General features: G+C 36.6%; 1 protein-coding gene across 4 annotated transcripts in view; it reads left to right on the top strand.

Annotated features, from left to right (window-relative positions):
* LOC120245213 (histone-lysine N-methyltransferase SETDB2-like) overlaps positions 1-27,863 on the top strand; it is a 94,367-nt gene that overhangs the window by 22,937 nt on the left and 43,567 nt on the right. For all 4 annotated transcript variants that reach the window (XM_039252166.1, XM_039252164.1, XM_039252163.1 and 1 more), the window contains 3 exons: positions 11,346-11,909; positions 24,740-24,856; positions 25,583-25,752. In XM_039252166.1, the coding sequence (XP_039108097.1) occupies positions 11,346-11,909; positions 24,740-24,856; positions 25,583-25,752 (851 nt within the window). The remainder of the gene's footprint in view (positions 1-11,345; positions 11,910-24,739; positions 24,857-25,582; positions 25,753-27,863) is intronic.

The raw sequence follows: 27,863 nt of genomic DNA, 5'->3' as shown, positions 1-27,863 counted from the left end.
TGATCTGAGCTCATGTCTTGGTCTCATAGTCATGAGTTTGAGCCCTGCGTTGGGCTCTGTGCTGGGTGTGAAGCCTACTGTAAAAAAAAAAATGTGAATTTAATCCATTTGCATTTTCATATGACATGCATAAAGACACCCAAAAGAGGGTTTTTTTTTTTTAAATGAGTTCATACACTCACACACACACCCCTAACCTAAACATACATACTCATAAATAAAATGAGGTGTTTAAGAACAGAAAATGTAACACAGCAGGCTATACAGGAGCTAGAATCGGAACTGGAGACTCAGTACCTGAGGTCAGGGTCAGCATTTTTTAGCTCTGCTTCTTTCCATCTGTTATCGATTGGTTTTTCTGTTCCCACATAGTCTAACACTGCTGCCCTAGCTAAGCATTATATGATTTGCTATTGGTAGTGTCATCTCATGGTATATTGTTTTTGTACTATTCTAAATTCTTCTTTTTTTAATTCTATTTAATTTTTTAATTTTTAATTTTTTTATTATTTACTTTTGAGACAGAGACAGAGCACGAGTGGGGAGGGACAGAGAGAGAGGGAGACACAGAATCTGAAACAGGCTCCAGACTCTGAGCTGTCAGCACAGAACCCAATGCAGGGCTCGAACCCATGAACCGTGAGATCATGACCTGAGCTGAAGTTGGACACTTACCCTACTGAGCCATGCAGGCGCCCCTTAAATTCTTTTTATTTATTTATTTTTTTTAATTTTTTTAATGTTTTATTTATTTCTAGGAGAGAGAGAGACAGCGTGAGCAGGGAGGGTCAGAGAGAGAGGGAGATACAGACTCTGAAACAGGCTCCAGGCTCTGAGCTGGCAGTCAGCACAGAGCCCGACGCGGGGCTCGAACCCACGAACCGTGAGATCATGACCTAAGCGAAAGTCGGACGCTTAACCGACTAAGCCACCCAGGCGCCCCTTAAATTCTTTTTAATGTTTGTTTATTTTTGAGAGAGAGAGACAGAGATAGTGCACAAGTGGGGGAAGGGCAGAGAGAGGGAGACACAATCCAAAACAGGCTTCATGTTCTGAGCTGTCAGTACAGAGCTCAAACCACAAACTGTGAAATCAGGACCTGAGCTGAAGTCAAACGCTTAACCAGCTGAGCCACCCAAGCTCCCCTGTACTGATCTAACTTGAGAGAAACTATAAATAGCCCAGTGAATATGTGACCCAACAGCTTTGAGTACACTTAAATTTAAAATGTCTACCTTTCAGAAGAGGATGACCAAAGAAGGGAGTGAGCAGTCTTTAAGATAAGTTTAAGCAGTGTAAGCAGTCTTTAATATAAGACTAATACAGTCTTTTAAGATAAGTATAACTTATTTATATATATATGTATATATATATATATATATATTTTTTTTAATATATCCCTTCAGTGGACATCAAGGATGGAATGACTCTTTACCTCAGACTTGCCAAAAGCTAGGAAGTTTGTTGACAAGTCTTTGAAGACTAGTAGTTCAAGTGTCTAATAACAAAACAATTCTCAAGCCACATCCAAACTGAGAAGCCCTATCTGGAAACTAGCAAACAGTTGCAGACAATATCATACTTACCTACTTATCCTTCATTTATCTCCAGCATTTTTATATTTTGGGGGGGGGTCGGTAACTAGGTTTACAATGCTGTGCATAGGATTTTTTGTTTGTTTTTGTTTTTTTTTAGTTTTTCTAGTACTGTATCTTCATATGTATAAGAAAGAAAGTTAACCATTCTCCCCATGAAATGGGATTGAAATTAGGTTACTTCTGAAACTTGTAGGAAGTTGATTTTCTCTCACTTACTTTATGAAAGGAGACACAGGTAAGAAGAGAATCTTTTCTGAGGTTCATTTCCATGCATTTCATTTCCATGTCTTTTTGCTTCTTGTTTTCTAACTCTGCTTCAGTATAAAACGTACTTCTCTCTTTCTTAATTGCCTAATATATCAAGCCTTGCACCTCTTAATTTTTGTTACTTTACTCACCAGAAGAGTACTTTTGAGCCAAGTTGGCTAACTTTTGAAATTCTAAATTCCAAATTCCCAGTTTTACCAGCATGTTTACTATTACAAATTTTAGTCCTAAGTAATTCTAATTGTGTATTGTTCCAATAATGACTCACTTGGAGCTGTACTTATTGTCACATGAGATTATATAAACGTACATAATAACTGTAAACTATGGTACAATATTAGTTATTATTTAAGAACTAAGGATAACCCAGATACTTTATCTTTCACATATACCCTGAGTTAATCTTTTCATATTGACAGAAGAACCTCTTGAGACAACAAATTAGTATTTCTTATTTCCCTTTCTCCAAAAAAAAGCAAAATAGGAACAAAAGATCATAGTTGAAATAGAGGAAATCAAATAATAACATTTGGAGAAAAGAATGCCACAAGCCAGCCTGAAACATAATTATTTGGTTAAGGCAAGTTGAAAAGGAAAATGAAACATTTGGCTTACTGGTTATACAACCCTGTAGGTATATAAATGAAATCACTTAAAAGTGATAACCAATATCAAAACAAAGAACAAAATTGTGAGAGCCTAAGAGAATTTACTATAGTGAACACTGAATGAAACAAAACAAAGAGAGGAGGTTATTTCTCAGGCAGACAAATAAATAGAAGTGTTCAGAGTTTGGGGTATACTATAATGCTTTATAAGAAAAAGTGGTAGGAAGGAACATGGCACTTACTAATAAGAGAAAAGCAATTTCAGACACAGACTTTAAAAAACAGATAATACTGGATATCAAAATAAATAAATGAATAAAAACAGTTACTAAAGTGGACTATGGGGCGCCTGGGTGGCTTAGTCGGTTAAGCGTCCGACTTTCGCTTAGGTCATGATCTCGCGGTTCGTGGGTTCGAGCCCCGCGTGGGGCTCTGTGCTGACTGCCAGCTTGGAGCCTGGAGCCTGTTTCAGAGTCTGTGTCTCCCTCTCTCTCTGACCCTCCCCTGCTCACGCTGTCTCTCTCTCTCCTAGAAATAAATAAAAATATTAAAAATAAATAAATAAATAAATAAAAATAAAGTGGACTGGGCTGAAGAACATACAAGTTAAAAAGAAGAATAGGGCAAAATTTGCAGTATAGAATATGTTACTTACTCTGGAATGTGCCCCCAATATTATTCAGAAATACTAAAAGAGATTGAAATTATTTAACGAGAAATAAAACCTTTCCTTACTTTTCTTCATTGGATTTGTCTTAATCTTTTAGTTACATTCTCATCTAGTATTTTTTTACTGTCTTTTCAAGAAATGTAAAAGATTAAAAATATGTAAAGGAACATCGCAAAACCCAAAAACAGTCTAGAATTAACAGCTATTAACACTTCACTGTATTTGCTTCCAGTCTCTTTAAAAAAAAGTGTATGTGTGTACACACACACACATACACACACGTATGTGTGTATATTTACATATATAAATATATAGCATCGTTATCATCAGTTACTTCTCTAGTTAATTTTTTAATACTTATATAGCCACAAACAGTATATAGTTTTATTATATACAGAATAATTTTGAGATCTAGTCATATTGTTGTGTACAGACTCTTTCATTCCCTTTAATTCTGGTTTTTCAGAATGTGAAAACACCACATTTTACTTATCCATTCCTTTATGGATGGGTAATTAGATTGCTTCAAGTACTGTATTTCCTATTTATAAGTAGTAGTGCAATGATCAGTTTTATCCTTGTCTTTCTTTTAAGAAAGTATTCATTGTGAAATTCACCTATTAAAGAGATTAAAGATGTAATCTGGGATCGATAAGATTATCCAAAATATGGAATAAAAGAGCGAATAGGTGAGAAAATAAAATGATGAGTAATTATTATTCTAAGAAAGAAGTTCTTAGTGCCGCTTGGGTTGTTCAGTTGGTTGAGCACCTGACTCTTGATTTTGGTTCAGGTCATAATCACAGGGTCATGGAATCAAGCCCTGCTCGCTGCTCCACACTGAACATCAAGCCTGCTTAAGATTCTGTGTCTCTCTCCCTCTGCTCCTTTCCCCTGCCCACACTCTCTCTGTCTCTAAAATTTAAAAGAAAAAAAGAAACTACTAACAGAAAACCAACATCTCCAACTTCAGTGAATGCTATAGAAATATTTTCAGGATCATCCATATGTTATAATGTCATTTAGAAAAATCTAAGAATTTCAAGCAAAAGTGGTAGGATTAGGGTCAACATGCTGCTACTCATAGTGAAGGAAATCATATTTAAACCAGGATTCAAAATTTCTCTGGTAACTAGAAAATAAAAATACATATCTTTTCCATTTATAAATTCCGTATTTATAAAAATAAAAAATAATATTTTCATATATTAAAATTAATGTAAACCTGTACTATAAAAGCATTACTTGTGGAAGAATCTACCATATGTTATTCTGACCTAAAACACACAAAACCACCAGAAGCTAGAATAAGTGAAGCAGAAACTATAATAAAGAAGATAACTTCGAATATAAGAAAATATCAAGTCTGGAGGTGCCTGAATGACTCTATCATTGAGCATCCCACTCTTGATTTCAGCTCAGGTCATGATCCCGGAGTCATGGGATCAAGCCCTGTGTCCGACTCTGTATTGAGCATTGTTCAAGATTCTCTCTCCTCTTTGCCCGTCTTCCCCCACTCATGTGCCCTCTAAATAGACAGATAGGTAGGTAGATAGTCAGTCTGGAGGTAAAAGTCTTCACCAAGTACCACAGTAATGAAAATTACTAATAGATAAATACTGGTTAAAAAGAAATTTTAGGGGTGCCTAGGTGGCTCAGTCAGTTAAATGTCTAACTTTGGCTCTGGTCATGATCTTGTGATTTGTGAGTTCAAGCCTTGCATCAGGCTCTGAGCTCTCAGCTTCAGATTCTGTGTCTCCCTCTCTCTTTACCCCTCCCTCATTCGTTCTCTCTGTCTCTCTCAAAAATAAAATAAAAACATTTTAAAAGAAAATGTTAAAACATTTAAAAAAAAAGAAACATTTTAGTGTCTATTAAAGTGTTAGAAATACTGAGACAAAAACAAAACAAAAACCAGACTAGCCCCAGATTTAACCTCTACAAATGCTCAGAAAATGTGCCATCCATATGTCCTTCTGGAAAACTTCCTAATATATCCTCTTGCTGACCAAAAGATAAATATGAATGTAGAAATTAGGATTGTGGAGGACATTGTGTTTAAGATATGGCAGTGATATGGAAACTGTCTAAATATGAAGGTAAGTGTAATAAATATGAATTGTTAAATTCAGGGCTGTGGAGTCCCTAAATAATATGCAAAATATTTTGTTAATACTGTATTTCTAGGGATAGAGTCCATAGCTTTTGTTAGACTGTGAAAAGTTTTCATGGTCCTAAAAACTTTAATTATCACCATTAAGGATATAGGGATTTTAACTAAAATTTTAGTTTTAATCCAGAGAAATATTAAAAGAGTGAAATGACCAAGTAGAATGTATACTAGTCAAAGAAGAATGATTTACCAGTAGAAAATCTATGACTTTACCAAAGTAGAACACAGGAAGAAAAACTTACCTTAATGGATGCCAAACAACTTAAAAATTCAATTCTAGAAGAATGTTCTTTAATATTATAGAGAATATATTCCTCAGACCAACATCCATGTCCTATATATTGATGAAACTCTATAGATATATTTTCTTTAAGATTAAGACTGGAATGCCTGCTATCATAATTGTTCAGTATTTTCCTAGAAATTCTAGACAGTACAATAGAATATCAAAGAAAATAGAACTATTGAAATGCACACAGTAAAATTATTTGTAGATCTGTCTACTTAGAAAATTTAAGATTCAAATGTAAAATTATTAAGCTATAAAGAGGATTTAATACCAGTCACATAAAATAAAAATATGAAAATCTATACTTTCATTTCTTTAACTTGGCAATTATTACAAATTTGATGTCAAAAAACATCTAGAACATGTTTAAAAAGAAAAATAGGCAGGACTTGCCCTGATAAATCTCAAAATGTTCCATCAACCTGTAGAAAAAAACACATTGGTTTAAGAACAGTTGCATCAAGAGACCAAATAAGCCTAGGAAATAAGTGAACATTTTTTGTGTATTTGTAAGAATGTAGGATACGGTTAAGTTAGTAACTCAAAAGTCACCCAGCAGAAGGAGGACTTGTTATTCAGTAAATGACTCTGGAACAATTGGATATTATTTGGAAAATTTAAGCTAGATCTTCTTCATGGCACATCAGAATAAAGTCCAGATGAAATTGGACTCCCGATTCATGGAAAAATTAATTAAAAATTAGAATCCTAAAAAATAATCATAGTAATGATAAAGATTAGATGTGTTCCTATGACATTATATATCATGAATTTATTCATTACATTATTTATACTTTGTTATAGATACTTCTCTACCTAGAATATAAACTCCTTGAGATCACAGAGCTCTCATTACTTCTGTAGCACCTAGTGCCTAGCAGGCACTCAAAAAATCTGATGGAAGAATGAATGAATGAATGAGTGAATGAGTGAATGAATGAATAAACAAAATGGGAAATTGGACAAAGCAGTTAATCAAAGGGAAGAGCGAGTAAACATGAAATTATGTTCAAACTCTCTGTTACTAGAGAAAACATTAAAGGAGGTAATAGAGTATTGTTTTTCATTTATTGAATTGGGTAAAATTTTTAAAATAATCAATTGATCACTCATACAGAATAAATTGATCTGGCCTTTTTGAGAATCAGTATGGCTGGCCTGTATTGGTTAAAGTATATGTACCTCCTAGCACCATGATTGTGATCTCGTGATCTCTAAATGTTATTGCTCATTAAGTGCAACCATAGACCTTTGGAGAAATGACTGCTGACTCCAGACTGGAGCATCTTGTGACAGAAAGCAAGAAAGTTATCAAAGACTACCAACTGTGTTAGAAAGATATAGGAGCAAACTTGAAAGAGCTCCCACTGGCTAAAAAATGGTACAATTTGAATATCAAAAGGAATAATCAGTGTGATTTATTCATTTATTTATTTTTTATTTTTTTAATGTTTATTTTACTTTTGAGAGAGAGCTTTAGCCGGGGAGGGGCAGAGAGAGAAGGAGACACAGAACCTGATGCAGGCTCCAGGCTCTGAGCTGTCAGCACAGAGCCAGATACAGAGCTCAAAGTCACAAATCATGACCTGAGCTGAAGTCGATGCTTAACCGACTGAGCCACCCAGGCTCCCCCTGTTACCTAGTAATTCTTAAGGAATGTACCCTAAGGTAATAATCAGGAATTTTGTCAAGGATTCATGTATGAGGATGTTGATCAAAGTAGTAACATACAGGAAAATTGGAAACAAATGTTTTCAACACCACCACAAGGAAAGCATCAAATTCTAGAATGTGGGAAATGTTACAGGACAAATGACACAGTTTATTCAACTGCAACAAATAAATGTCATAAAATGAAGAGAGAGGGAGCACTGTTACAAGATTAGAGACAAAAAGACATCTGAATCAAATACAATGTGTGGGACTTGTTTGAATTCTGATTCAAATTTTAAAATAATCACCCATATGTGAATGTGGGTCATTGAGATTGTATGTTTTTTTAAAAATCTTAGAGATATATACTAAAATATTTTGGGTAAAGTATATAATGTCTAGGATTTGCTTTAGAATACTCCATGTTTTAGTGTGGGGCAAGAGGGGGTAAAAATAGAATAGTCAGCATGTTGATAACTACTAAAGTTCGGTAACAGGTGTCAAAGATAAACAAAACCAGACAGTAAAGTGCTGGGTGGCTCAGTCGGTTGAGCATCCTGACTTTGGCTCAGATAATGATCTCTTGGTTCATGAGTTTGAGCCCCGCATCGGGCTCTGTGCTGACAACTCAGAGTCTGGAGACTGATTCTGATTCTGTGTCTCCCTCTCTCTCTGCCCCTCCCCTGCTCATGCTCTGTCTCTCACAAAAGTAAAATAAACATTAAAAAATTTTTTTAAAAAATAATGTGATGAAAACCAATTTTATTCAGTAACTACTGATATTAGGGGGAAAAGCTGAACTCTATTACAATTTATGCTGGGGCAACTAGTGTTTTAAAGGCAAATGAGGGAATAGAGATAGAGGAAGAGAGGAACCCAAGTAAAAAATTACAAAGAGTCAGTGTGAATGTGTATGAGGCCAGCTGTGTGTGCTTGTGGGAAATCATCAAAGTTAAGATCTGTCCTCCCACAGAGACAGGAAGACAGAGGCCTTGCCCTTCCTGATGATTAACTTTCAAAGGAAGGCCCTACAGAATCTTAAGAAAGGCACTCTTGAGTTATAGGAGATGAATACACATACTAGAGGAATGGAACAGAGATTCACAGTTGTAAGCCCTTTTTAGTAAATGCTATAAGGAAGGAAGGTCAGAAACTTATCTTCAGGTTTTGGCTACAAGAAACAATAAACTGCCTTGACAGTCTTGAGCTTTCTTAGGCAGGCATGTTAGTAGGGGGCTTGGGTCATGCCAGAGACATAGCCTTACAGAGAAGCCTTGCTGGAGTTTGGTTGTGATAGTGAACAGGTTTTGATGGAGGCATCATGTGCTAAGAGTTCTACAGTTCTTACAAGTACATGGGGATCCTGTAGTATATTAGGTTTATTAATGAGAAAATACAGTTATGTAAGTTTGCAGGTTTTATTAATAAGAGGTTAAAATGTGTATTGTTACCTAGTAATTCTTTTAAAAAAAATTTTATAGTTTATTTTTGAGACAGAGAGAGAGAACATGAGCGGAGGAGAGGCAGAAAGAAAGGGAGACACAGAATTTGAAACAGGCTCCAGGCTCTGAGCTGCTGCTAGCACAGAACCCAATGCGGGGCTTGAACCCAGAAACCGTGAGATCATGACCTGAGCTGAAGTTGGATGCTTAACTGACTGAGCCACCCAGGCTCCCCCTGTTACCTAGTAATTCTTTTTTTTTTTTTTTTAATTTTTTTTTAATGTTTTATTTATTTCTAGGAGAGAGAGAGACAGCGTGAGCAGGGGAGGGTCAGAGAGAGAGGGNTTTAATGTTTTATTTATTTCTAGGAGAGAGAGAGACAGCGTGAGCAGGGGAGGGTCAGAGAGAGAGGGAGTCACAGACTGAAACAGGCTCCAGGCTCTGAGCTGGCAGCCAGCACAGAGCCCGACGCGGGGCTCGAACCCACAAACCACGGGATCATGACCTAAGCGAAAGTCGGACGCTTAACCGACTAAGCCACCCAGGCGCCCCGTTACCTAGTAATTCTTAAAGGAATGTACCCTAAGGTAATAATCAGGAGTTGGGTCAAGGATTCATGTATGAGGATGTTGATCAAAGTAGTAACATACAGGAAAATTGGAAACAAATGTTTTCAACATTAAAAATTTTATAAATACATTCTAGCACATTCTTTCATCTATTAGATTGTCAGAGATCCCAAAATATCAAGAGTTGTTGGTTGATGAAGCTCCGCAAAAGCGAGTACTCTCATAAATTGCTCCAAGGGCCGAGCCCATGGAGAGCAATTAGGCGATCTTTACAAAATTAATAACTCATTTACCCTGTAACCTAATATTTCCACTTCTGGAAACGTATTCTGAAGTAATCTTTACATGTATGAAGTTGTTATGCACAAGGTTATTCATTGCATCATGGTTTGTAATAGCAATAGATTGGAAACAACAGAAGACTAGTTAAATAAATTGTGGCTTTTATGCAAAGGATTGCTATATAACTGGAAAAGGGATGGGGAACCTCATATCTGTGCATTCAGTAAGTAACCACTAGTTACATGTGGCTATTTAAATTTGAATTATTTGAATTAAAATTAAATTGATCAAAATTAAATTTAAGATTGTTTTTTGGTCCCACTAACCACATTTAAAAGTGCTGAATAGCCACATGTGGCTAGTGGGGCTCCCAAATTGAACACAGATATGGAACGTTTCCATTGATGCAAAAAGTCTTATTGGACAGTGCTGCTTTACATAGCGATTATAAAAATATCTTTAAAATATATATATATAACTTTTATAATAAATAACAGATACCTAAAGATATATAGAAAATATTATGTAAAACAAATCATAGGTTCTTTATGAAAGATGAAAATCCAAGTTCCATACACACGGAGTCTTTTCACAGATTTTTTTTCTTAAAATCAGTAACTTCTCTATTTTCTCATGTCAGTTCATTATTTTCAAATATGTCAATGCGATGCCAGGTGTAATACATATTACAGAAAAAACTGGTGCAATTGTTGAAGAATTCCTAATGAATTTGTTGTTTTTTAGCTAGCCTTTACTGTTTTTTACAAGGGAAGTTTTGAACCCAAGCCCTGAAGAAGTAACATTCCTCAAAGTGCATGCTGTAAATAAACTCTAAATTTGGCAGGTACTGTAGTGCAGAGTTACTGCTATAATCAAACTTTCTGGAATATTCTGAAATTATGTTGTTGTATAATAGGAAAGATAATTGGTGTATCTTGCTTTGGAGTCTGCTGAAGAATGAGTGTCTTTGGCATGCTAATGAAATGACTCTTAATGAGGGGCTCCTAATTAGCCTCAGGGTGAAGACTGGTCAAAAACTAAACAAAAGACTAAAAACCTTGATTAGAAGCTTGAAACTTTCAGTCCTACCTCCCAACCTCCAGGGAGGGGAGAAGGGGCTGGAGGTTGAGATAATCTCTATGGGCAAATGATTTGATCAGTCATGCTTACATAATAAAGTCTCCATAAAAACCTCTAAATGGACATGGTTCTGGAAGCTTTCCTGGTTGGTAAATGCTTTGAGGTGTTGGGAGAGTGGTGCATACAGAGAGGGTAAGAAAACTCCATGCCCATTCCCACTTACCTTGCCTTATGCACCTCCTACATTTGACTGTCCTGAGTTGTATCTTTTATTGTAAACTGGTAATAGTAATTAAAGTTAGTCATTCTAGCAAATTATCAAACTTGATGAAGTCATATGGAAATCCTGGGTAGGTCAGAAGTTTGAGTAGCCTGGAACTTATGTTTGGCATCTGAAATGGGGTCATTCTTGTGGGACTGAGCCCTTTAACATCTGGGAGCGGATGAATGGCTCAAGGTAGATATGTCAGAATTGAACTGAATTGTTGGGCACCCAGTTGAAGACATAGCCACCATGTATGTGAAATACTTAAGGTATAACTTCAATATGGCTACAGAACATAAGTAAAATGTTTATTTCAGAATCTGGCTTACTGTAGTTATGTCTAAAAAGAAGACAATAGGAACTAATTTTACCTTAGTGTACAATGTTTTTTAAAAATGGGGAATTTTGCTATATATTTGAGATACTAATGAATAATTAATTTTAAACAGATCTACAAAAAATAAGGAAATTCCTCCTTTGGAAAATAAAGTTGCATACATTAGAGAAAAGAAATCATCTTTGAATTTACCTTACCAAAGTCATGACTGCTCTCGAACTTGTCTGATGAAAATGCCATTAACCTTCAAGGGAGAAAACCCTCTGCAGCTACCAATCAAATGCCACTTCCAAAGACGACATGCAAAGACAAACTCTCATTCTTCAGCACTCCACGTGAGTTATAGAACCCCTTGTGGAAGGAGTCTACGAAACGTGGCGGAAGTTTTTCGTTACCTGCTTGAGACAGAGTGTAATTTTTTATTTACAGATAACTTTTCTTTCAATACCTATGTTCAGTTGACTCGGAATTACCCAAAACAAGAAGAAATTGTTTCTGATGTGGATATTAGCAATGGAGTGGAATCAGTACCCATTTCTTTCTGTAATGAAATTGACAATAGAAAACTTCCACAGTTTAAGTACAGAAGGACTATGTGGCCACGAGCATATTATCTAAACAACTTTTCCAACATGTTTACTGATTCATGTGACTGTTCTGAGGGCTGCATAGACATGTGAGTAGAGAAACATGGCATTTCCAAACATCTCCTGAATGTAGGGTACTTGTCAAGAAGTCCTGCTTTGTAACAGCTCGTCTGTATGTCTAAACTCTGTTTACCAAGAATCTAAAATGGAAAGATACACTCTACCACCAGCGATAGAAAAAAAACCTCCTTGCTAAATACAGTAGTTAATTTAAAGTTATTTCTCCCAAGGATGAGTATATCCTTTAATCTAGAATCACAATCATAATAGTAACAAGTCCAGCTAATGCTGTGTAACAGTGCCAGACACTGTGACAAGTGCTTTACATACAGGTTTTTATTTAATCCTCACAAAACCTTCTAAGGTAGGTAATGTTACTTCTGTGTTACAAATCAGGAAGTTGAGAAGTCAGTTTTAAGGCCATAGTGCAAACAAATTGAAAAGTCAGGATTTGAACTCATGCTCTTAAACCGTTATGTCTTATTTTACTTTTAACTTATTTTACTTCTACAAATAGTTCCTTATACCTTTTTATAAATACTTATAATTAGTATTCTCGTAACATTGGCATTTCATTTAAAAATTAAAACATTCTAATATATTAGGAATTTGAAAATTTTATTTTAAGGGTATGTAAGATACATGTATTTGTAGGTAGGCATATACAGAGTGGAGTTGCATTATATACATTTAATTTAATGCAAATTTAGCTACCTGTACTAGGCAAAAGAAAAATAATTTAAATAGTAAAGATAGTAGTTTCACCATTTTCTCTGTTAGTTAAAGAATGGAGATGAGATACATAAATATGCTGTTACCTCAGTTTGGCTCAGTATTTCAGGCCTGTCATAGAAATCTCTCACAGTGCCAGGTTTGTTGTTTTGTTTTGTTTTTTTATTTTTTTAATGTTTTTTAATTATATCTGAGACAGAGACAGACAGTGTGAGCAGGAGAGGGTCAGAGAGAGAGGGAGACACAGAATCCGAAGCAGGCTCCAGGCTCTGAACTGTCAGCACAGAGCCCGACGTGGGGCTCGAAGCCACGAACTGTGAGATCATGCCCTGAGCCAAAGTCGACGCTTAACCGACTGAGCCACCCAGGCGCCCCTCACAGTGCCAGGTTTTATTTTGTTTAAAAATAAGTTGTTGTTTGTTTTAACACTGCCTCTGAATATCTAACTGCATGTGGCCAAGCCCAATCTCTCAGTGCTGGAGGGGGAAAAAAACCACAAAGAAACAACTATTGGACACTATTTACCTAATGGTCAACTTCTGAGATTTTTAAAAAGAATCTTGGCTATACGCAGTTTTTGCTTCAATACCGTAGACACTAATCTTTATATAACTTGTGCCACCAGTATACCTATTTTTACCTATTGGTCAGAAATTATAGGAGAAATCACAAAAGCAAAGGCTGAAACCCATTGGGATTTAGAAATAGACACCAGCACTGTGGCCAGGGTTTCTAACTCTTACAGGAATGGGAATTAAACATGTCCCATGTGTGGCATTGAGTGAGCACTGAGTTCTCCGGGGATAGAAGCAGGGACCTCTACAGAACTGGGCATAGGCTAATTATCTCACAAAGCCTAGAATGAGATTAACAACTGGTTTCAGACTAGTGAAACCCATAGTCATAGCCAAATCAATAGGGAAAGGAGTCAACATAAAGGAGTACCCAGGAGTAAACCCTACAGAAAGATATGATTTCACACAAAGCACACAGAGATGTTTAGGACCATAAAGTCAGTGTGAATCCCAACAAATGGGAGAATTCATACCTTAAGATCAGAGATAAATGCAGAATCTGATTAAAAGAGACTTTAAAATAGGTATTTTTTAAATGTTCAAATGGATTAAAATATTAGCATCCATGAAACAAAAGGAGATTGGAGGGGAAACATATATGACAAAAGGCATATGGAAATGTGGGAAATAAAACATGGTGTCATTGAAATTAAAAACTAAATAGATAGGGGCGCCTAGGTGGCTCAGTCAGTTAAGCCTCTGACTTCATCATCTCAGGTCATGATCTCATGGGTTCGTAGGTTTGAGCCCCGCATCAGGCTCTGTACTGAGCTCAGAGTCTGAAGCCTGCTTCAGATTCTGTGTCTCCCTCTCTCTGTCCCTCCCCACTTGCACTCTGTCTCTCTCCCTCTCTTTCAAAAATAAACAAACATTAAAAAAGAAAAAACCTAAATAGATGGACTCAATGGTAGAGTTCATATAGCTGGAGAGAGCATTAGTGAATTACAAGGTGAAATGACAGAGATCTCCCAGAATACAAACAGATAAAGACATGGGGAAAGTAATTTATAGATTAAAAACTATGGAGGATAAAATGAGAAACTCCAGAATATATCTGAGAAGAAGAAAAGAGCAACATTTAAAGGGATAATAGCTGAAATTTTTTCAGAATTGAAGAAAGGCCAGAGACCTTGGAATGAAAAAAGCCTACTATGTACTACAAAAGGAAAATAAAATGTACATCTAAATATATCATGATGCAACTTAAAAAGTAAGGTACAGAATAAATCTTAAACACTATCAGAAGAAAATAGATTGATAGCACACGTCTCATCAAAAATAAAAGAAGACACAAATAGAGGCAGGTTAGCTTAAAATCCCAAAGGAGAATAACTGTAAAGCTAGAATACTGTATAAAGCCAGATCAGTCTTTACAGGGGGACATTCAAACAATTACATAGCAGTTGAAGACATGCATATGTACTTTCCAGCAATAGTACTTTTAAGTATATCTAGAGTATTCTTTTCCAAGGTACAGATTTAGTGGGATGTAAAATCATTAAAGCGAGTGTAACTAGCATTTTTAAAATTAAATAAAGAAAATACCCAAGGGGCATCTGACTGACTCAGTTTGTAGAGTGTCACTCTCGATCTTGGAGTTGTTAAGTTTGAGCCCTGCATTAGGTGTATAGATTACTTAAAATCTTTAAAAAAAAAAAAAACCCAAGTGCATCATACTTAGAGTGAAGTTTCATGCCATTGTGTCAGTTTATACACATACATAGAGAAATATGTATGCCTGTACAGGATCATGAAGAATATGTATTTCTTACTGTGGGTCATAGTCAAAAATGTTTGAGAGATACTATTCTAGAGGTGCTTACACATAAGCAGAAGAATAAGCTGTTCATTGCAGTATTGTTTGTAATACTGAAAACTAGAAGCAACTGTGTTATATACCAAGCAACTTCACTAAGCAGCTTAAATTGTTTATCTAATTGCTGTCAGAAAATTAAAAAGAATTAACTAGATTTGTATATAACAGATGAATCTCAAAAACATTATTTTGAGTGAAAAAGGCAAGTTGTAGGATAGTAACTATAGTGAATTTTTAAAAACATTATAATGTTTGTAGGTATGTATGTAAAAGTATAGAGTATGTATGTATGTAAAAGTATAGAGGATGTAGCACCAAACCTTTTGAAAGTTTAGTTTTTATGTGTAATGTTTTATTTTTAGAGATGATATGTACAATATATACAGTGATTTTCTTCACATCCTCACCAACACTTGTTATTTCTATGGGGTACTAGACATTCAGATAGGTGTAAAGTGATGTATCTCACTGTGGTTTTTGTTTGTTTGCTTTCATTGTGGTTTTTGATTTTCATTTCCCTGATAGTAATGTTGAGCATCTTTTCATGTGTCTGTTGGTTGTCTGTATATCTTCTTTGGAAAAATGTCTCTTCAGGTCCTCTGCCTATTATTTAATCAGATTATTTGGTTTTTTGGTTTTGAGTTGTGTGAGTTATTTTGTTTGTTTTAGATATTAACCCCTTATCAGGTATGTCATTTGCAAATATGTTCTCCCATTGAGTAGGTTGCCTTTTCATTTTGTTGATGGTTTCCCATGCTGTGCCAAAGCTTTTTGTTTTGGTATAGTCCCAGTGGTTTATTTTTGCTAGTGTTTCCTTTGCCTCAAGAGAACCATATCTAGGAAAATGTTTCTATAGCCCATGTCAAGGAGATGGCTGCCTATGTTTTCTTCTAGGAGTTTTATTGTTTCGGGTCTCACATTTAGTTAGGTCTTTAATCCATTTTTAGTTCATTTTTGTGTATGGTGTGGGAAAGTGGTCCAGTTTCATTCTTTGCATGTAGCTGCCCAATTTTCCCAGCACCATTTATTGCAGAAACTGTCATTCCCCAGTTGTATATTCTTGTCTCCTTTGTTAAGAATAACTGACCATGTGAATGTACATCTATTTCTGGACTCTGTATCTGTTCCATTGATCTAAGTGTCTATTTTTTTGCCGGTACCATACGATTTTGATTATTATAACTTTGTAGTATATCTTGATATCTGAGACTGTTACCTCCAGCTTTTTTCTTTCCCAAGATTGCTCTGGATATTTAGAATCTTTTGTGGTTCCATACAACTTCTAGTATTATTTGTTCTGATTGTGTGAAAAATAGTATTGGTATTTTGAAAAGGATTGCATTGAGTCCCTAGATTGCTTTGAGTAATGTGGACCTTTTAAAAATATTAATTCTCCCAGTCCATGAATATAGAATATTTTTCCATTTGTTTGTGTCATCTTCAGTTTCTTTCATGAGTGTTTTATGGTTTTCAGAATATAGGTTTTTTTTAGCTCCTTACTTAAGTTTATTCTCAGATATTTTATTCTTTTTGGTGCAATTATAAATGAGATTGTTTTTTCTTAATTTCTCTTTCTACTACTTTGTTAATAGTATGTAAAGATACAACAGATTTCTGGAGCTTTTTGTCTTGCATATTAATTTTTGTTTTTTATTAAGATTTTTATTTTAATTCCAATATACTTAACATACAGTGTTATATTAGTTTCAGGTGTATAATATAACAATTCAGCAGTTCTATTCATTACTCAGTGCACATCATGATAAGTGTACTCTTAATCCCCATCAGCTATTTCACCTATTTCCCTACCCACCTCCCCTCTGGTAACCATCAGTTTGTTCTCAAGAGTCTGTTCCTTGATTTGTCTCTCTCTCTCTGTTAAGTTTTATTTATTTCTTTTGAGAGAGAAAGAGAGTGCATGCACACGCAAGCAGCGGAAGGGCAGAGAGAGGCAGAAAGAGAATCCCAAACAGGCTCCATGCTATCACCGCAGAGCCTGATGCAGACCTCAAACCCACTAGCAGTGAGATCATGACCTGAACCAAAATCAAGTGTCAGGTGCTTAACTGACTGAGCCACCCAGGCACCCCATCTCTCCCTCTTTTTTTAATTTTTTTTTTAACTCCTTTGCTCATTTACTTTGTTTTTTAAATTCCACATATGACTGAAATCATACGGTTTTTGTCTTTAGCTAACTGACTTATCTCACTTAGCATTATACTCTCAAGCTCCAGCCATGTTGTTGCACATGGCAAGATTTCATTTGTTTTTGTGTCTGAATAATATTCCAATGTGTGTTTATATATATGTACACACACACACACACACACACACACATATATATACATACCAACTCTTCTCTATCCATTCATCTGTCAATGGACACTGGGCTGCTTCCATAATTTGGCTATTGTATATAATGCTGTAATAAACATAGGGATGCATATATCCTTTTGAATTAGCATTTTTTTTAAATTATTTGAGTAAATACCTAGTACTGTGATTACTGGATCACAGAAGTTTTAACTTTCTGAGGAACCTCCATATGGTTTTCCACAGTGGCTGCAACCAGTGTGCATTCACATCAACAGTGTAATGAGAGAGTTCCTTTTTCTCCACATCTTCACCAAAACTTGTTTCTTGTGTTTTTGATTTTAGCTATTCTGAAAGGTGTGAGATGATATCTTACTGTAGTTTTGATATGCATTTCCCTGATAATGAAGAATGTTGAGCATCTTTTCATGTGTCTGTTAGCCATATGTCTTCTTTGGAGAAATTTCTGCTCATATCTTCTGCCCATTTCTTAATTGGATTATTCTCTGGGTGTTAAGTTATATAAGTTCTTATGTATTTTGGATACTAGCCCATTATCAGATATGTCATTTGCAAATAACTTCCCTCATTCTGTAGGTTGTGTTTTTGTGTTCTTGATGGTTTCCATTTCTGTATAGAAGCTTTTATTTTGATATAGTCCCAGTAGTTTATTTTTGCTTCTATTTCCTTGCCGGAGGAGACATATCTAGAAAAACACTGCTTCAACTGATGTCAGAGAAACTGATCCCTGTGCTCTCTTCTAGGACTTTTTTTGATTTCAGGTCTCACATTTAGGTCCTTAATCCATTTTGAGTTTATTTTTTTATGTGTGGTGTGAGAAAGTGGTACAGTTTTGTTCTTTTGCATGTAGCTATCCTGTTTTCCCAACACTATTTATTGAAGAGAGTGTCTTTTTCCCATTGCATATTCTTACCTCGTTTATCATGTTAGTTGATGATATATTCATGGGTTTGTTTCAGGGCTTTCTATCCTGTTTTTTTGATCTGTGTGTCTGTTTTTGTGCCAGTACCATACTATTTTGGTTACTACAGCCTTGTCGTATAACTTAAAATCTGGAATTGTGATGCTTCCAGCTTTTTCTCTTTTTCAAGATTGTTTTGACTATTTGAGGTGTGTGTGGGGGGGGGTCCATACAAATTTTATTATTTGTTCTAGTTCTGTGAAGAATGCTGTTGGTATTTTAACAGGATTGCATTAAACCTGTAGATTGCTTTGGGTAGTATAGACATTTTAACAGTATTCTTCCAGTCCATGAGCATGGAATAGCTTTCCATTTGTTTGTGTCTTTGATTTCTTTCATCAGTCATTGTTAGAGTACAGGTTTTTCACCTTGGTTAAGTGTTTTGTTTTTTTTTTTTAATTTTTTTAAATGTTAATTTACTTTTGAGAGAGAGACAGGGTGTGAGCTAGGGGCAGAGAGAGAGAGAGAAGGAGACCCAGAATCTGTAGCAGGCTGTTAGCACAGCTGTTAGCACAGAGCCTGATGTGGGGCTTGAACTCACAAACTGCAAGATCATGACCAGAGCCAAAGTCAGACATTTAACCAACTGAGCCACCCAAACACCCCCACTTTGATTAAGTTTATTCTTAGGTATTTTATTATTTTGGCACATTTTTTTTTAATGTTTATTATTTCTGAGAGAGAGAGAGAGACAGAATCTGAAGCAGGCTCCAGGCTCTAAGCTGTCAGCACATAAACCAATGCAGGGCTTGAACACACGAACCACAAGATCATGACCTGAGCCAAAGGCAGGTGTTTAACCAACTGACCCACCCAGCCATCCCTATTTTGGTACAATTATAAATGAGATTGCTTTCTTAATTTCTTTTTGTATTACTTAATGTAGAGAAATGCAATGGATTTCTGTACATCGATTTTATATCCTCTGATTTTACTGAATTCATTTATCAGTTCTAGTAGTTTTTTGATGGAGTCTTTAGCATTTTCTGTATATAGTATCATGTCATCTGCAAATAGTGACAATTTTACTTTTTTCTTACTAATTTGGATGCCTCTTATTTCTTTTTCCTGTCTGTTTGCTGTGGCTAGGACTTCCTGTATTATGTTGAATAAAAGAAATGGGAGTGGATATCCTGGTCTTATTCCTGGTCTTAGAGGATAAGCTCTCAGGTTTCATCACTGAGTATGATGTTAGCTCTGAGTTTGTCATTTATGGCCTTTATTATGTTAAGGTATGTTCCCTCTAACCCCAGTGTGTTGAGAGGTTTTTGTTTTTTTTCAATCATGAACAATGTTGGATTTTGTCAAATGCTTTTTGTGAATCTATTGAGATTATCCTATGATTTTTATCCTTCATTTTGTTAATGTTGAGTATCATGTTCATTTATTTGCATATATTGAACCATCTTTGCACCTCAGGAATAAATCCCATTTGATTGTGGTGAATGATCTTTTTAATGTATTGTTGAATTTGGTTTGCTAATCTCTAGAGGATTTTTGCATCTGTGTTCATGAGGGATCTTCACCTGTAGTTTTATTTTTTTGGTAATGTATCTATTTGGTTTTGGTATCAAGATAATGCTGGCCTCATAGAATGGATTTGGAAGTTTTCCTTTCTTTTAGAATAGTTTGAGAATAGGTATTAACTCCTCTTTAACTGGAGTTTTTTGATTTCCAGTTCAGTTTTGCTACTAGTAATAAGCTTATGCAGATTTTCTCTTTCTTGGTATAGTTTTGGAAAATTATATGTTTCTGTGAACTTATCCATTTCTTCTAGGTTGTTAACTTGTTGGCATGTAATTTTTCATAGTAGTCTCTTATCTCTCATCATCCTTTGTACTTCTGTAGTGTCAGTTGTTACTTCACCCCTTTCATTTCTGATTTTATTTATTTGGATCCTCTTTTATTCTTGATGTATTTGGCTAAAGGTTTATCAATTTTGTTTTTCTTTTCAAAGATCCAGCTCTTGGTGTCATTGATCGTTTCTATTTTTCTTCTTATTCTCTTTACATTTATTTCTGCCATGTTCTTTATTATTTGCTTTACTCTACTAGTTTGGGGTCTTGTTCTTCTTTTTCTAGTTCCTTGAGGTGTAAGTTTAAATTGTTTGAGATTTTTCTTGGTTCTTGAGATCACTATACGTTTCCCTTTTAAAACTGCTTTTGCTGCTTCCCAAAAATTTTGGATCATTGGGTTTCATTTGTTTGGAGGTATTTTTAAATTTTCTCTTTGATGTCTTCATTGAGCCATTGCTTGTTTAGTAGCATATTCTTTAGCCTCTAAATGTTTATGGTTTCTCCGCTTTTTTTTCGTAATTGATTTCTAATTTCATTCCATTGTGGTCAGAAAAGATATTTGATAGGATTTCAGTCTTCTTAAATTTATTAAGACGTGTTTACTGGGATATGTGATCTATCCTATAGAATGTTCAATGTGCACTTGGAAAGAATGTGTGTTCTGTTATATTTGTCTTGAATGTTCTGTATATACGTCCCTTAAGTCCATCTGGTCTAATGTGTTGTTCAAAGACACTGTTTCCTTATTGACTTTCTCCCTGGATGATCTATTCGCTGATGTAAGTAGGATATTAAAGTCTCATACTATTATTGTATTTCTGTCAGTTTCTCCGTTTATGTCGGTTAAAAATTTCCTTTTGCATTTAGGAGCTACCATGTTGAGTGCTTAAATATTTATAATGCTGTATCCTGTTGTTGGATTGACCCCTTTATCATTATATAGCGCCCATTTTTGTGTCTTGTTACAATCTTTGTTTTGAAGTCCATTTTGTCCAACATAAGTATTGCTACTGCAAGTTTTTTTTTTCCACTTCCATTTGCACAGAATATTTTTTTCCATCTTTTCATTTTGAGTCTGTGTCTTTAGGTCTGAAAAGAGTCTCTTGTACATAGTACATAGAGTCTCAGCACATAGATGGTTCTTGTTTTTGTTTTTAAATCCATTCTGTCACTCTCTATTTTTTGATTGAAGCATTTAGTCCATTTACATTTAACATAATAATTGATAGGTGTGTACTGATTGCCATTTTGTTAATTGTTTTCTGGTTATATATAAATAACATCCTAAGTATAGAGTTGTCTGTATTAAACTGATGGTCACTTAAGGTTGAACACAGTCTAAAAGAACCTCTTCATTTTAACTCCCCCCTCCCACATTTTATCTCCTCCCTCCCACATTTTATATCTATATTGTCACATTTTATGTCTTTTAATTTTGCGAGTCATCTTTCCTTTCATAATTTTCTTCTAATTACAGCCTTTTGTGTTCTGCTTGAACATTTCTTGTAAAGGCAGACTGGTAGTGATGAACCCTTTAACTTGTTTGTCTGGGAAAGTCTTTATGTCTCCTTGAATTCTGAATTATAATCTTGCCAAATAGAATATTCTTAGTTGTAGATTTTTTTTTTTCCCTTTCAGTACTTTGAATATATCATGTCCACTCCCTTCTGGCCTGCAAAGTTTCTACTGAAAAACCAGCTGATAGCTTTATGGGTTTATCCTTAAATGTTACTATTTGCTTCTCGCTGTTTTTAAAATTCTATCTTTATTTTTGATCTTTGACATTTTAATTATTATGTATCATGGTGTGGACCTCTGTGGATTCATCTTGTTTGAAACTTTCTGTGCTTCCTGAACCTGGATATCTGTTTCTTTCCCTGGGTTAGGGAAGTATTCAACTATTATTTCTTCAAATAAGTTTTCTGCCACTTTCTCCCTTTTATTTCCAGGACTCCTATAATGTAAATGTTTACTCACTTGATATTATCCAAGAGACCCCTTAACCTATCCTCATTTTTTTAAAAAAATTTGTGTTTTCATTTCATTATTCAGCTTGGGTACTCTACATTACCCAATCTTCCAGATTGCTAATATGTTCTTCTCCATCCTCAAATCTGTTCATTCCCTCTAGTATATTTTTTATTTCAGTTGTAGTCTTCAACTCTGATAGGTTCTTTTTCATATTTTCTATCTCTTTGTTGACATTTTCACTGGGTTCATTCAATCTTCTCTACAGTCTGGTAAATGTCTTCATGATCATTACTCTGAACTCTCTATCAGGCATATTGCTTATCTCCATTTCATTTAGTTTATTTTCTGAGGTTTTGTGTAGTTTTTTTGTTTGGAGCATATTCCTGTCTCCTCATTTTGCTTGACTTTCTGTCTTTGTTTCTGTTGAATTAGGGAGAATCATTACTTCTCCTAAATGGGAAGTAATGATCTTGTGTATGACTGTGTCTTTGGGGACTGTGTACCTGGTGACTTTGACTGGCTGGAGCTATGGCTCTTGTGGGCTGTGGGACAAGGGACTCCATGCTGACACTGTCCTGGTGGGATGCCTGGAGCTGAATTTGGTACGGGATGGGGTAGTCCTCGGGCTCTCAGCATAGATGGCACATTGTCCAGACAGCTGAAGCTGAAGTGGGCATTGGCTGGGGTGGTCCCAGGATTCTTCACAGAGAGGGTACCCTAAAGCTTAAATGGGTGTTAGGTCAAGGGTCCCCATAGTTTTATATTCAGGGCAGCCTGATGGGGCCTGGGGCTGAGACAGGAAATGGATCAGGAGGTCCTAGAATGCTGTGCACCAGGGGTGTGCTAACATGTCATCTGAAGCCAGAGTAGTGTGAGCCTGGAGTCTCCCAGGGTAGTTTGCACCTGTGTCACCTTGAAGAGATGGCTGCAGCTGTGGTAAATGCTGACCAGAGGTATCAGTGTGTGCTGCACTGGGGCCGCTTTGATGGGATGGCTAGGGCTGGTGTGGGCTAGGATCCAGGGCTCACTGCAGTGGTAGGTCTGCTAGTACTACTAACCGGTACTCTGGTCCTGTCTGCAGTATTAGGGTGGAGGAGGAATATCACCTGTGGCGTTCACCAGCCTCTCTGACTCTGAGAGGGTTTCAGCAGCTCCTCTGGCATTTTGCATAGTTTTAGGGCTGAGTCCTTTAGGTCCTAGCTGCTCTTTGAAAATGAAACTTATTTTTTAATTTTTTTTTTTTCTAGGAGAGAGAGAGAGACAGCGTGAGCAGGGGAGGGTCAGAGAGAGAGGGAGATACAGACTCTGAAACAGGCTCCAGGCTCTGAGCTGGCATTCAGCACAGAGCCCGACGCGGGGCTCGAACCCACGAACCGCAAGATCATGACCTAAGCGAAAGTCGGACGCTTAGGTCTAAGCCTAAGCCACGCAGGCGCCCCTGAAAATGCAACTTTTATCTGTTGCTCCAGAGTGTCCAAGGCTTGGTGTGGTAATAGGCCGAGTAGGGCGCCCAGACCCTACTCTTATCTGTGCTACTAAGGTGAAGAGGAAATGTAAAATAGGGCGCTTGCCAGTCCCACTGACTCAGAAAGAGTTCCAGCAGCTCCCCTGCCAATTGACGGGTTTTAAGGCCAATTCCTTTGTATTCTAGTTGTCATTTTAAACTACAGCCTTTTTTCTGTGCCAGAGGGCATATAAATTTACTCACCAGTCCTTCCCCACTGCAGTTTGAAGTGTCAGAGGTGGTGGGGGTTTCCCTTCATTACAGTGTTTCTGTCTCTCTTGCCATTCTCTATGTGGTCTCTCTATCTTTTGTTGTGAAGAACCTGTTCAGTCAGCCTTCAGTTCTTCTTCATGAGGCATTGCTCTATAAATAGGTAAATCTAGTGTGTCTGTGGAGGAGGTCTTCCTACATTGCCATCTTTCACGAGAAATCTGTGGTTGCGTGTTGTGTGCTTTAGCAACATTATGAAAAACAGATTGTAGTAGCTAGATGGCCAGCATCAATCTCCCTAGTCTGTTTTCATGTCATTGGAGGGAGAGATAATGTAAGATGTCTGCTAAACTACCTATGCCCTTTCATATGTAAGTATATCCATTGTAGGAGCGGGGACCTAGAAGAATTTTCACAAACTAGCTTCTGCTGGATAGGAAACAAAAGGAATTCATTTTAAAAAATTAAAACTCATATAGTTAAGAATGTATTGCATGAACAAATACAGGGACAGGGCAGCTTAGAATTATTTATAAATTCCTTTGTTTTTGTCTTTTAAAGATACCTATTTAGGGAAAAAGTCCAGCTGTCCATGAGCCAAATGACTGTTCTAAATACAATTACATCCTTTATAATCATTTACACTTTTTAACATACATACATACACACATACATTTATTTATTTATTTGTTTATTTATTTTTGAGAGAGAGATCATGAGCAAGGGAGGGGCAGAGAGAGAAGGAAACAGAATCCCAAGCAACCTCCACATTGTCAGCATAGAGCCCGATGTGGGGCTCTGTCATGAACTTTGATATCATGACCTGAGCTAAAACCAACAGTTGGACACTCAACCGACTGAGCCACCCCAGCGCCCCTATCATTTACACTTTTATGAAGACTATCATTACTCATTGGTGCTTTTTTATTCTAACTTCTGCATCCTTTGCCTTCCTTTTAGAACAAAATGTGCATGTCTTCAATTGACAGCAAGGAATGCCAAGACTTGCCCCTTGTCAAGTAATAAAATAACCACTGGATATAAATATAAAAGACTACAGAGACAAATACCTACTGGGTAAGATACCTTGAGGATTTGTTGCAGGGTGTTTGTATTTTTGAAGGTGGGTATTTTATTATTATGATCTGTAGTCTTATAGATATCAGTAAATATTAATTTTTATTCCAGAAATCTATATATTAAGGAATGAAAAAACAAACTTATATATTGTTCTTGGAAGTGGAAGTCAGAGAACACTCATGTACCATGCAGAACATACTTAAACGTTTGCTTTGAGTTGGCTCTTCCCCTCTACGGTTAGCCTACTTTGGGCAGCCATTTTTTCATTAAGAAATATAGCTTGCAAAGCTCATCTAAGGATTGGGAATTTTCAAACTTTCGAGATTGTTGTTATTAAAAAATACACAGAAACAGAAAAGCTTTCTTCCTAGACATTCCCTTCTCAGACATTTCTAGACATTTTTAACATTATGTGCCAGGCATTGCCTTAAGCACCTTGTAAATACTGACTCATTAAATTATGAAACAGCCCTATAAGATAGGTACTATCATATATCCCCATTTTTAAACATGGAAATTTGAAGCACAGAGAGATTAAATAACTCATCCAAGTTATATAGTTAGTAGATGACTGGAGCTATGAGAATCACAGCAGTCTAGCTTTAGGAGCCTTCACACTTAGTCTGCCTCCCTTGGTAATTATTGATCAGGTAGCAGTAGAAACTAATTTTGCTTTTAATTTAGGATATCTGATTGATTTTCTCTTGCATATTTTATTGACAGCATTTATGAATGCAGCCTGTTGTGCAAGTGTAATCGACAAATGTGTCAAAACCGAGTTGTCCAGCATGGACCTCAAGTAAGGCTACAGGTGTTCAAAACCGAGAAGAAAGGATGGGGAGTACGCTGCCTAGATGACATTGACAGAGGGACATTTGTTTGCATTTATTCAGGTAAAGCAAAGGTTAATTATTCAAATTATAGTAAGATATACATTTCTGAATCTCTTTTTCTAGACAGTAAGGATCTTACAGCAAGGACAGGAACAATAATATATAGGAGGAGCATCAGAGTGGGGACAAGTAACTGGGAGATTGAGCACTGAAGGGATGGGATGTTCTAGGAAACACTGGATATTCCAGAAAAGAAAGGCTCAAAGATAAGACTTGGGTTATTGTGTGAGGCACATTTTTTTTGTCTCCATGATGGCTACAGATACTTTGTGGTAAGAAGTCTTTTTGAATAAGAAAACTAGGGGTACCTGGGTTGCTCACTCGGTTAAATATCTGACACTTGGTTTGGACTCAGGTCATGGTCTCATAGTTTTGTGAGTTCGAGCCCCATGTTGGGCTCCATGCTGACAGCATGGACAAAGGGTTCTCGTCTGTCTCCCTCTCTCTCTGTCCTTCCCCCACTCACACTGTCTCTCTGTCTCAAGTAAATAAACTAAAAAAAAAAAAGAAAAGAAATGCATGACTGGGGTACTTGAGAGGCTCAGTCATTTGAGCATCTGCCTCTTGATATTGGCTCAGGCTGTGATCTTGTGGCTCTGAGAACAAGCCCTATGTTGGGGTCTGAGCTGACACTGCAGAGCCTACTTGGGATTCTTTCTCTGTCCTTCCCCACTTCTCTCTCTTTCTCTCTCAAAATAAATAAACAGTTAAAAAAAAGAAAACTATGTAACTGATTTGCTAAAGTAAAGATTATTAATCAAAGACTGTCTTGCTCAATGACTGGAGCTGTTAGAATTTAACAAGTTAAGTTTGTAATAAATACCTGCACAGGATGATTCAGGCAGTGACTTGAAGCAGCTCACTCCATTTCAGGGACTCCAGAGAGTTGCTTACACTCTGAGCAAAACTTCCCCGCTGGTGTGTCATAGTTGTGCAGTTAATGATTTTTTTAAATGTTTATTTGAGAGAAAGAGCACAAGCAGGGAAGGGGCAGAGAGACAGGGAGACACAGAATCAAGCAGGCCCTAGGCTCCAGGCTGTCAGCACAGAGCCCGACACAGGACTCCATCATGAACTGCAAGATCATGACCTGAGCCAAAGTCAGACGCTTAACCGACTGAGCCACCCAAGTGCCCCTGTGCAGTTACTGATTCTTTCTGGTCACAGCCTCCAGGCCAGAAACACCTGTCTCCAGTAGTCTTAGCCATTTACCCCAGTGTATTAGGCAAAAATCCTCACTTCCTATGTGTACCATAAAATGAGAAAAGTTGAGGGAATGTGGCTCTGGAGCCAGTCTAAAGGAAATGTCCTAGACTGAGTCTTGACAGCAAGGCAGCAGGGACCAGAGCAACCCTTCTCATCTGAAATTCCAGGGTCACTTCAGTAAAGGCAAGAATTATTATAATTCATAACAGTCACACTTGGATTGCTGTCACATACCACTTACACTCCTACTACACAATTAGTCTACACTTTGTATCTCCTGTTTCTCAGAATAACTCTGGTGAAAGTCAGCTGCCTTATATGGTGCCACGTAGTGTCCAGGAACTGTCACTGGTTTTATCTGCATTACTAGAAAATGTACCTAAGGTATCTCTCTGATACAGCTGCTAATTTTGACGTGGTCAGTATAATTTTGAGTCCCTTACAAGAAAACTTGAATATTTTAATATTATACTAGAACTTAATATGAGAACAATAGGTGCATATCACCTCAGATTTAAATTGGTCACTTTATAAAAATCATATGTAAGTTTTAGCTGATAAGGCATTTTTAACTAGACTAAAAGCTACACTCTTTTTTTTTATGTTTATTTTTGAGAGAGAGAGAATGAGTTGGGGAGGGGCTGAGAGAGAGAGGGACAGAGGATCCATAGAGGGCTCTGTGCTGACAGCAGAGAGCCCCATGTGGGCTCAAAGCCATGACTGTGAGATCATGACCTGAGCTGAGGTCGGACACTGAACCAACTGAGCCACCCAGCTTCCCCATAAAAGTTGTAATCTTAAGGCTGAGCGAAATAAGTCAGGCAGAGAAGGACAAATATCATATGTTTGCACGTATAGGAGGATTAGGAGGAACTTGACGGAGGAACAAGGGGGAGAAGAAGGGC

The sequence above is a fragment of the Hyaena hyaena genome, unplaced genomic scaffold, assembly GCF_003009895.1.
Source record: "Hyaena hyaena isolate Hyena2069 unplaced genomic scaffold, ASM300989v1 scaffold_410, whole genome shotgun sequence".
NCBI lineage: Eukaryota > Metazoa > Chordata > Mammalia > Carnivora > Hyaenidae > Hyaena > Hyaena hyaena.
The sequence above is the reverse complement of the archived record's forward strand: the minus strand, read 5'-3'. Positions and strand labels throughout refer to the sequence as shown.